The sequence below is a fragment of the Olea europaea genome, chromosome 10, assembly GCF_002742605.1.
Source record: "Olea europaea var. sylvestris chromosome 10, O_europaea_v1, whole genome shotgun sequence".
In the NCBI taxonomy this organism is placed as follows: Eukaryota; Viridiplantae; Streptophyta; class Magnoliopsida; order Lamiales; family Oleaceae; genus Olea; species Olea europaea.
Genome location: NC_036246.1, coordinates 24,792,613 through 24,803,777, shown reverse-complemented (window position 1 = coordinate 24,803,777; position 11,165 = coordinate 24,792,613). Strand labels below are relative to the sequence as shown.

The following is an 11,165-nucleotide window of genomic DNA, read 5'->3' as shown; positions in this document are numbered from 1 at the left end:
ATAAGTTTTCAGAACCTCGCAGCGATTAGATTTGGGAAGTAACTGACTGTAGCATACTTAAGGTGGCATATAAAATTCCAAAGATATTGGATTGACATGATTTTGAGTTTATTCAGTAACTAATCCATGAGGCTATTAAATCCCATATTGAAAAAGTGCCTTCCCCCTTTTCCAAAATCCATGAATTTCGAAAGTTATAGGAACTTCCCATTGGTTTTGTCCAAAAATCCCAAGTAACGATTGAGTTACGAATTTTTAAGTTCAATGGCAGAAACTGAAATTTTCAGAAAAACAGCAATACTATGTTTACTTAAAGTAACATATAAAATTTTACCGACATTGGATCGACATGATTCTAAGTTTATTTAGTAGCTCACTTATGAGGCTATCAAACACCATTAGCTTTGTTCAAAAATTCGAAGTAACCCATTAGTTATGAATTTTTAAAGTCTGAGCAGAAACTGAAATTTCTAAAAAAACAGTAACATTAGCTAGTTGACATTTTTTTTTGAAGACGGTGTTTCGTAAGTAAATTTTAGATCACACATATATATTTTTAAACATAACCTATTCATAAGAAAATGTTCGTAGAAATAGTTTCATAAATGATGTCCATAGAAAAGTAATTAATAGGAAACACAAATATTTCATAATCAATTTAAAGTTGTTAATTCACCGACTTTTTCATGTCAAATTGCATCTTTAACCACCATCATCCGCGTCCACAACAAAAGAACAAAATTAACCTGTAAGAAGGGATTTAACCCATGATTTTGAAATTCAATAAATATTATCGGTGCATTTCGTAATCAAATTAGAAAATTCGAACCATGGATTCATACCGTCGCACGTAGATAGATTTTCGACAAAATCCGATATCTATAGTATTATCATAACACGTAGAACCGGAGAATGATCATTCAAACTATAGTAGTGCCGAAGCATCGTACCCGGAGGTACAATTTCATTCAACTTTTAACGAAAAATCAAATTTGAAAATGAAATAACACTTACATCTCAACCTATCTTGAAATTTCTTGGATATCAAAGAACAAATATGTAGAAATCCTTTCTTCTTCTCACCTTGTTATTCCTTAGCTTAAATTGACATAAAATATATTTTTTTGAGAGAAAATAAGATGAAATTCGAATTTAAGGAAGGATGTAGTGAAAAAGTGACATTCCACTCCTTGTAACCATTCTTTTTAATGAAAAACTAAATGGGGGGAGTTGTATTATCATAAAACTTGTTAAATTGGATCTTTAACTAAGAATTTGAAGAGTTTTTAAGCCTAAAAAAAATTCATAAAAAAGTTTTATAAAAACATCTACATGGTTATTCGAACCTGGATTGCCTATATGAAATACCATGTAGATGATCATTGGGAGAACTCAATTATTCATTAAATTTTTGTAATCAAATTTACTTAAAGTTAATCTCTTAAATTGTTGGGATTTTAATTAATTTATGGTTTGGGCTTTCAAAATCTTAAATGGTTTAAGCTTCCACAACTCGTTTCTTGAATGAGATAGGCTCATGGTGTTAGATCATCACAACATAATAGCCTAATTTCATTTTATTTCTCGGGCTTCTACAGCAGCAGGGGGAAAGAAACCCAGAGAAGAAGGAGAAGTTAGGAAGAAAGGGGAAGGAAAACTAGAGAAACAAACATAACATTCATTTTCATCGTTCATCAACTGTCTTTTGAAAAGCAATACAAACATATAAATAAAAAAAGTAAACCTAATGGTTATGAGGTTTGGGCCGACCCATTAATACAAGCCCAATGAAATAAAATAGAAATAGTAGTCCAAAACATAGATAAGAGTCCAAATAAGTGATGTCCTCATCAAATGTTTTTAACAAAAAATGAAAAATGTTAATGATAGAGTGTTACGTGTCGAACACAAACACATTATTCTCGTTGAAGTGTCTCTACTACTGACCTCAGATGGACGTGATTCTCCAACCCATGTTTAACAATGCCGCAATGCATTTGCTTTCCTAATTTTACAAAACCCAATTGCCCACAAATTTTCAGAAAACAAAGAGAAGGTGAAATTATCTGGCACCCTACCATTTTCTTGTAGTATTAAAAGGTTTCATCAACTTGGTTTGTCCTCACAAACCTCCTAATAACTGTGTTCCAAAGGAACCCATCTGGGTTCTCAGTTTTGTCAAAAACAGTGATAGCATAATCCATTGCAGTGAAACTGCACAAAATCCACTGATCTAGTAAAGCTTTTGAGAAAGCCATTTCAATCATGTTATAGTAACATAATGTCACATGACTTTTCATTATTGGATTGTTTTAAACACGGTCAATTTTTTCTTCCAGTCATATCTTGCTAACACCCATTACATCGCTCTATCTATCTTGTTAGTGGGCGATTCATGTAATGAGAAAAAATGAGAAATTTTTAGGTCTAGGAATGAACTAGAATCATAGAAAATTAAGGCCATGTTCAACCTATGGCACTAAAATGGTGCAATTTTTCCCATGAAATTGGTGACTTTTCACACTGTCTTGCGAAGTTATTCTCAAATCATTTCATTAAATGAACTGTCTCCTTTATTTTTCATATTTTTTAGTTTTAAACAATTTTTTTAAAATTAATTATAAATATTTAAGTACATTTAATTAACTAAAATATTGTAGTATTAATAAATTAAAAAAATTAAAGTTAATATCACAATTAAAAAAATATTATATTCAATGGACTGAAGCAGTTTCCGTTTGTTTTTTGCCTTTCTCGTGGACGTTGTAATTTCTTTTCTATTAAATTGATTGTGAAAAAAATAAAAAGAAAAATACATATAATAAAAGGATGCAATGAAAAATAAAATTTTTCGTAGTATAAAATGAAGTGTTATAAGGGAAATATGAAAAACCGTAAAAACACCAACTCGGTGTGATGATTTGCAGTTAGGTTGGAAGGGATTTTTTTTTTCTTTTTACTTTTCCTTTTCCCTCCAGTATAAGAGTCTTTTTTGTTTAAACGACAAAGTGAATTCCGTTTTAGCTATTTCAAAAAATATTTTATTTTTCAAAATGAACTTCATTTATTTATTTATTTATTATTTTTTTTATAAGGTGTCCAATTCTTGACTAATCCTTGGGTCTGTGATCCGGCCCCTCTTCACACAGTCCAGTTAACCGCGGGATGTGCCTCCAACTAGCCAGGGTCCGAGCCCTCCCCAACTGATCTGCCAAAGTGCGTAACAAGCCTATCCAAGTTACACATTGCCTTCCAAAAATAATCCTTGCCTTCCAAGATTTCTCTTGTCTTCCAAAAATAAATCATTGCCTTCCAAGAGCCCCATGAATCGAATTCACGACCTCTGATCTGTCAGCATTGAAAGAGCCCGTCCTTTGCCAGTGGAGAAGTGCCCCGGGGGGCAAATGAACTTCATTTATTGATTAGAACTGCAGTTAGTTACTTGACAATATCCATCAATCCATGAGCACTTTCCAAGTTAGAAGGTGCTCGAACATTTCCAATTTAAAAGGTGCCCTAATTGAAAAAAAAAAATTATATTTGCTAATTTTCAGGAACTTGTAACTATCATTGATCAACTCCAAATTCTTCATCCATTGTCCACTACTGCCCTCTAAGGTTCAAATGAGAAGCAGCAAATTTGCCCATGAAAAAAAAAATAGGGATGAAGATGTCATAGCAATTACATCATCGCAAGACCATCATGAATAGGAAGTCGAAGAAGATATGGATGCTGATCCCTTTATCTAACAAAGATGAATTAGATGCCTTTACTCATACGTATTTCTCTTTTTCACCTTTAAAATCACATCCATGTTATAGCTCATAAAATACTTCGAGGTATACAGTTTGAGATTAAGACAATCGGAAAGAAACAAGCTACCCTAAATAGATGATTTTGCTAATTATTAAATAACAAAAATACTAAATTATGTCTACAGAATATGGTCGACTTCATGAAATTTTATAAAATATCAAGGTTACTAATTTAGAAATGTCAAACTCTAATTTTGAAGGCTAAAATTAAATATCGAAATGGGTGTGCTCTCAAATAGTTTGAAAGTTTTAGAACGAATAGGTCAACAGAGATGGATATTGGATAGTTTGATCTAAGTATTTTCAAAAAACGAACTAAAACTATTCAATTCTTAATATTGAGACCCAAAACCGAATCCAACCGCTTGGTTCAATCCAGTTCTCACATGGGTCAGTGCATTTTATCCCTTAACACAATATCATATCAAGCAAAGACATTAATGTTGGAGTCTTACCACCAATGATAGATAAATACATGTTAGATTCTTGATAAAAATGAATAAAAACTTAGTGTCCACACAAGGAACAGAGTGAATTTAAATAAATAAGCGTGTTTGATTCTAAACGGCTAAGTAGAATGACGCAACATTAAAATTTATTAAACGAACTTCTATAATGTTTTAATGAAAATATTTAAAAAATAATAATAAAAAAGAATTCCTCTGTGCTATGAGAATAGTTTAGGTTGAGTATCACTTTCAAATACCTGTATTCTTGTCTAGCCTATGTAGCAGTTACAGAACATTGGTTTAATTATTACTTCTATACTGTTAAGGAATGATATTTAAGGGATTAACTGATAATTTATGGCAAAAGCATTTGGTTTGCTGGGAGAAACACAGAGTTTCAAACACTAGTGACATCAACATTTAGATTAGTTGAACCAAACTAGTATAATTATGAATTATTATTTGGGTTTCATTTAATAATAAGAGAATTAATTAAATACTTAGAGAGGGTGTTTGGAGGACATTTTTTAGGTCAAAAAATTCATTTTTCTACTGTTAGCATGATTTGCAGCCCTTTTTTTACCAGTACACTCTTATGTGGGGCTCAGGTGGCCAAAAAATGTCCTCGAAACATGGGCTTAAGCATGCATACTCATAAAGCTAGTTTCATTTTGGTTACAAATGGCTATCATTGAGCCATTGAGAGTTTTTTTTTTTTTTTTATTTTAATTTTTAAGAGCCTGTTTGGGAGTGATTTTGAGAATTGATTTTTTGACCTTAAAAAGAAAAGTGGGGTCCACCTATGAGAAAAGAAGTCAAATATGATGGTTGAAATATTGAAATAACGGTCAAAAAATTAATTTTTTGGAGCAAAAAATTGCTCCCAAACAAGCTGGTAGTCTTTCTTTGCGTGTCGAAAAAGGCTAAAATTATATCAGTTATATTATTTTTGATATATTATAGCAACACATTGACTTGGCATAAGAAGGAAAAAATTTTATAACTTACGTCTATTATTTAGTTATGTAAAATTTTATTTGATCTGATTCGTTGACGTGTTGTGTAACTTTATACTCATTTCCATGAAATGTCTGAATATAACTGAAGAATTTCAATTGATATGCAAACAATATTAGTTCAATGACTTAAACTGTATTATTTAATGAATATAATAAATAATTCCTCTGAAGGAAAATAAAAATAAAAATACTATTTTGGGCTTGACTTAAGGCGAGTGTATGCACCTCTAAAATTGGAAATTTTTAATTGTATCTATCACTTTAATATGTTATATTATTTCCTCTTTTAAGAGGTCCTTTTTGGTACAACAACGGAAATTTGGGCACACGTAATTGTTGAGTTAATAACCTAAATGGTCTCTAAACTTTGCAAAAAAAATTTATCGGGTCACTGAACTTTGCAAAAGATTTCCATGAGGTCAACGAACTTTAAAAATTATCTCATTCATCATTGAACTCGAAGACCCCTTCGGAAAGTTTTTGCAAAGTTCAGTAACCCTGTGGAAATCTTTTGACAAGTTTATTAATGAATGAAGTGGTTTCTGAAATTCAGTGATCTAGTGTAAACTTTTTGCAAAGTTTAGTGATAACTTTGATTATTTTTAAAGTTCAGTGATCCGATGAAAACTTTTTGCAAAGTTCAGTGACCATTTGGATTCTTAACCCCGCACTTGTTTTTGAATTTACAATAATAGTTTATCAATAGGTCATTGATTATAATCAAGAATTTAATTGATTCTTATCTCTGAGAGTTCGGGAAGTAGAATTGCTCATAAGAAAAATGCATACAAGTTACGTTTTCCTTCTTGATGCAAAGTACATTTTCTTTTATTTATTTTAAAACAATAGTTAACATTAAACTCAACTTTAACGACAAATGATGTATAACATTTCCAAAATGAGAAAAAAAATAATCAAATTAAACTTGGGAAATAAATAGAAAGGATCCTCTTTCCGTCCATGAATAAAAGCATACTTGTAATTGTTGAAGTATAATAAGCAATGTAGATTGTGAATGATGAAAAGTTCAATCCTTTGGATTGATCATAGGCTTTATGTTACGAAGTAAAATGCAAAGAGAATGTAGTTTTAGCGCTACTACAAAGCTTATGTAAGCAATTATTACATGAATTCCTATTGTTTAGAAGATGTATCGGCCCTCTTTTAACTTTAATATTCTCAAAATAATTTTGAACTTCAAAGGGGAGAACACCTAACTAATCAAGAATATAATTCGATCGACAGAGTAATCACATTGACACTAACTAAAGATAAAAGAGACCATCCCATATTGATACCTCAAGTTAGGCAATGCATGAAATATGCAATAATTTTCCATTTAAAATCAACTTTTGAAGATTTTGAAGTCTTAAAGCAAAATCACATCCCATAGTTTCCATTGCCCAATGCTGGCACTAAATAGCCAACCACATCACGCCACGTGTGCATGCTCCTTTCCATGTTACATGTCCTAACAAAAGAAACAGGGCCCACTTTGCCAGCACAACGTAATATTAAATTATTTGTCAACCCTTGGGTTAATTAACCTAACCATAGTTTAAATTTTTTGTTATATTTGATCAATCGGAATGTGCCACGTTGATTTTTAAAGATTTGTGATTCTATCAGTTTCAATTTCTGAGATAATAACTTAAATCGTCGCTGAAATTTGTAAAAAGTTTTCAGTGAATCACTAACTATAAAAATCATTCAAGTAATCATTAAGCTTTATAAAAGATTTTCACGAGGTCAATGAACTTTAAAATCACTTCATTTATCACTAAACTTTGCAAAAAAATTTCTAGGGATCACTAACTCAGTGATCTCCTAGAAAACTTTTTTCAAAATTTAGTGATTCCGTGAAAACTTTTGCAAAATTTTGTGATGAATAGAATGATTTTTAAAGTTCAGTAATCTCGTGGAAACATTCTGCAAAGTTCAGTAATGACTTGAATGATTTTTAAAATTTAGTGACCCCTTAAAAACTTTTCGCTAAGTTCAATGACCATTTGTATTATTATCTTGTCATTTTGTTCATATGCCAAGTTTTTTGGGTGGCAGATTCGCACGTTGACTACATAACTTAACCTGAAAAATAATTAATAAAAGATTATATTTCAAGTTGCTTAATATGAGTACATTATATGATACGCGTCCCAACCATAATTATCAAAGTATGGAAAGGAGAATTGTTAAGAGTGCAATTTTTTCTAGAAGGATCGATTGCATAGAAAATGGAAAATGAACAGTTTTAGGTATTTTTAAAACTTGAAATCATTGCAGCATTCCGATGTCGAATGAGATTTTCATGGAATTGAGAGTTAACCGGTGGACAATAGTTAGATGTTGATATAAGAAACATCCATAAAAAAATGATTACAACAATCTTATCTCGTAATATCACAAGAATTTCTTGTCAATTTTTAATAATTCAACCTACTCGACTATTCTGTCTCAATGATACCAATCACTGAGCTCACCCAACTTGACCAAAATGTCTAATGTTTGAGTATAAATTTGACCAGCTAGATAAATCGGTCGAGTTAACCAGATTCAACACGTATCAACGGAGGAAAACTAATATGTTTTAGTATTAAAATGTAGGAAAACATTTATCACTTCAAAAACGAAGTATACTTTTTACTATTCCTAAAAGGGTATGCTTTAAAGAAAAGCAAGCATGCTAGATAAAATAAGTTATTCAAAAGTAACTTTAGATGATTCAAATTGGAATTTTATTTATAAATGATTTAATTTTATCCATAGAAAAAGTGAGTGAAGGATAAATAAATAATACTCTTACAGTAAAAAAATTATTTGACCAATTATAAACCATTTATAAACATTAGCCAACCATGGACTAATCTTGAAAGTTACTTTTTTAAAGAAAAAGAAAGTAATTTAAAGATAAAAATCAATCAGTTTTTCGAAATTGGAACAAAAAAAATATTAATTTGGTAAACAAACCTTCTTCAATGTTTAACGTCATAGACTATAGAGGTATTCGAGCCTTGACATTTTGACTCCTGTTGAATGGTCATGTTTCAGAGTTCAAATGCATTTAGAGTCCCGATATGTGACATTCAATTCACGAACTAAAAACTTACCTCGACACCAAACTTCTTAATTTAACTTGATCGTTGAGGCACGATTGCCATTTGATCGACAAAATCTCATCACCTTTGCTTTAATATTGCTAAAGTCTTGTTATATTGTTATCTGTGGATAAGTGTTAAAAGAGGGCTGCTTTTGTGATGTGGTACGCGTATTGCCCCCAACAGATCGAATTACAAGTGCCCATAATTTTTTTTTATATCCTAATTATTGACAAATTCCTGCCAATTTACATGCATTATGTAACGGTTTTCAGATTAAATGGATTTGGTCGAATATAAAAGAAAAATAGATTTTTTCAACAACAATAAAAAGTGGCCAAGAACAACTCCCTAGATATCACGTCCTTAAATATTTGGTACATGCTACTCGATCATACTGTATGATATATAGACAAAATTTCAATAATGATAATATCTCGACTATTTATCAATTTATTCAACAAGTAGACAATATTAAAGAAGATTTTATTTTTGGATAAGTATTAAAGAAGATTTTATTTTGTTCATGTTCTTTGTTTTTGTCTAGTAATCACTCAAGTGATTCACTCCATGTCTAAAGTTATATCATGAATTGAGCTTTTAGGGTTCGAGATGTTCTAACTTGAATAGATGATTATATCATGTGTGCATATAAAATTGTTACAATGAATTATTTCTCGAATGCAGTATAACAATTGGGCCGCATTTATTCAAAAAAACCTCCCACGTTTCTTACACATCACGTTTCTTTCAACACAAATACACCAAGTATTTATATCCTTATTCTGTATTTTTTTTTAAAAACTTTCTCTCAGCTTTAAGGTTAGTTCCCGTGGCTTGTATCTCTTTTTTCTCCATATTTCCCATTTCCTTCATTCTTTCCCATAGCTTTTTCTTCTAGATCAGAATCAACCCACTTATAAGTGGATTATTTTCTGGATTTGGGATTCTTTTTTTTTTCTTTTTCTTTTTTATATAGTGGTCTTTAGAAAGTAGGAATTGTTTGGCTAGAATCCACTGAACTATAAAGGGTTTTAGGAGCCAGAAAAAGTTGAAGCTTATATATAGAAAACGAAGATTTCTGAATCAGAAATTTGTTAAGAATCGAATACTTCTGAAATGGAGAACAATCTCGGAGTTGTCAAAGACGCTGATCAATTGGATATGCCAGCTGGATTTCGATTTCATCCTACAGACGAAGAATTAATTACTCATTATTTATCGAACAAAGCTGTTGATAGTAATTTCTCTGCTATAGCTATTGGAGAGGTGGATATGAACAAAATTGAGCCATGGGAATTGCCATGTAATTTTTTAAAACTTGATCTTGGACCTTCATCTGTTCTAATATTATTTTTCTCTATTTATTATTATTGTGTTTCTTGATTTTGTTTGTTGAATGAAGGGAAAGCGAAAATCGGAGAAAAAGAATGGTACTTTTTCTGTATGAGGGACAAGAAATATCCGACTGGTTTGAGGACAAACCGAGCTACTTCTGCAGGATACTGGAAAGCCACGGGAAAGGATAGAGAAATTTTCCGAGGAAAAACTCTAGTTGGGATGAAGAAAACATTGGTTTTTTACAAGGGAAGAGCCCCCAAAGGTGAAAAATCAAATTGGGTTGCCCATGAATACAGATTGGAAGGAAAATACTCTGTTCATAACCTGCCAAAATCAACTAAGGTTATTCCCGTTTTTTGGACTTGAATTATTTATATTTTTGTTGTGAAAATGAATTGACTTTGATTTCTTTCTGTTTTTGGCCAGAATGATTGGGTTATTTGTAGGGTATTTCACAAGACAACCGGTGGAAATAAAGTACACATTTCTGGCCTAATGAGAACGAATTCTGTTGAAAACGAGTTTTCGCCCTCAACATTGCCACCACTAATGGATTCTTCGACGTATAATTGTACAATGAATCCCGAAGAAGTAAAATCCAGTCACGTGCACTGCTTCTCCAATTCGAGACAAGAAGAACAGCTGAATTCTTTCCGCAACTCCATTTTCCATTCGACTTCAAATCCCCTCGAAACTTTTCCTCCTACTTCACTTCCTAACGAATTTCTGTGGAAACAATTTTCTCCAATCCAATTCGCAGATTCATTTCCATTGCAAGATTCCTCATTTCTTCGAACAGTTCTGGGAAATTCTGGTCCAAACATGAATCAAATCTTCTCAAAAGACAAGGAAATGGTGCCTATCTCCGAAGCAACTGCTTTAAGCACTGATGCGAACACTGAAAACTCCTCTATAGGACCTGAGTACCTGAATCCCTTTTGGAGTTAGCGAAATTTCTTGAAGCAGAAAAAAAAAATGAAAAAGGAAATTATTAGAGCTTAATGTACTATTAACTGTAATCTGAAAATGAATGTGTGTGTATAAAATTTCTAAGTTTTTTACTTATGTAAGTGAATTGAAGATCATTATGTAATAAAATGTATTAAAGTGAACTTAATTTTGTTGTATTTCTTTCAGTTTTTGTTTAATTTACCTCTGATTTTTTAATCACATTTAGTGAGATTGATTATGCTGCTGATATCACTGAAGATATGAGTTTGATTATTAACGTTTTTTATTCTTATTTTAAATATTTTTGCTATTTCATTAATATGTTGTAGGGACCAGTATGTTGTAGGGACCAGAAGTAGGGTGGGGACCAAAATTAGGGTCGATTACGTGTTTATCAATATCGGGATCAATAATTAGAATGCTTTATGATTGTCTGATTTGATTTTGAGTAATACGATATCAATTTAGGTGATGGTAACAGAGCATTAAGTGGA

General features: G+C 31.4%; 1 protein-coding gene across 1 annotated transcript; it reads left to right on the top strand.

Annotated features, from left to right (window-relative positions):
* Positions 1–9,189: 9,189 nt before the first annotated feature.
* On the top strand, positions 9,190–10,668 carry LOC111400434 (NAC domain-containing protein 100-like). Its single transcript, XM_023027854.1, has 3 exons — positions 9,190–9,685; positions 9,785–10,062; positions 10,147–10,668. Exons 1-3 carry the CDS (start codon positions 9,499–9,501, stop codon positions 10,666–10,668), a joined length of 987 nt encoding a protein of 328 aa, XP_022883622.1. The 5' UTR covers positions 9,190–9,498.
* Positions 10,669–11,165: the final 497 nt, after the last annotated feature.

Coding starts and splice junctions, on each gene's coding strand:
- LOC111400434 (XM_023027854.1), top strand. CDS start 9,499: ATGGAGAACAATCTCGGAGTTGTCAAAGACGCTGATCAATTGGATATG. Junction 9,686..9,784: donor TGAGCCATGGGAATTGCCAT/GTAATTTTTTAA, acceptor TGTTGAATGAAG/GGAAAGCGAAAATCGGAGAA. Junction 10,063..10,146: donor ACCTGCCAAAATCAACTAAG/GTTATTCCCGTT, acceptor GTTTTTGGCCAG/AATGATTGGGTTATTTGTAG.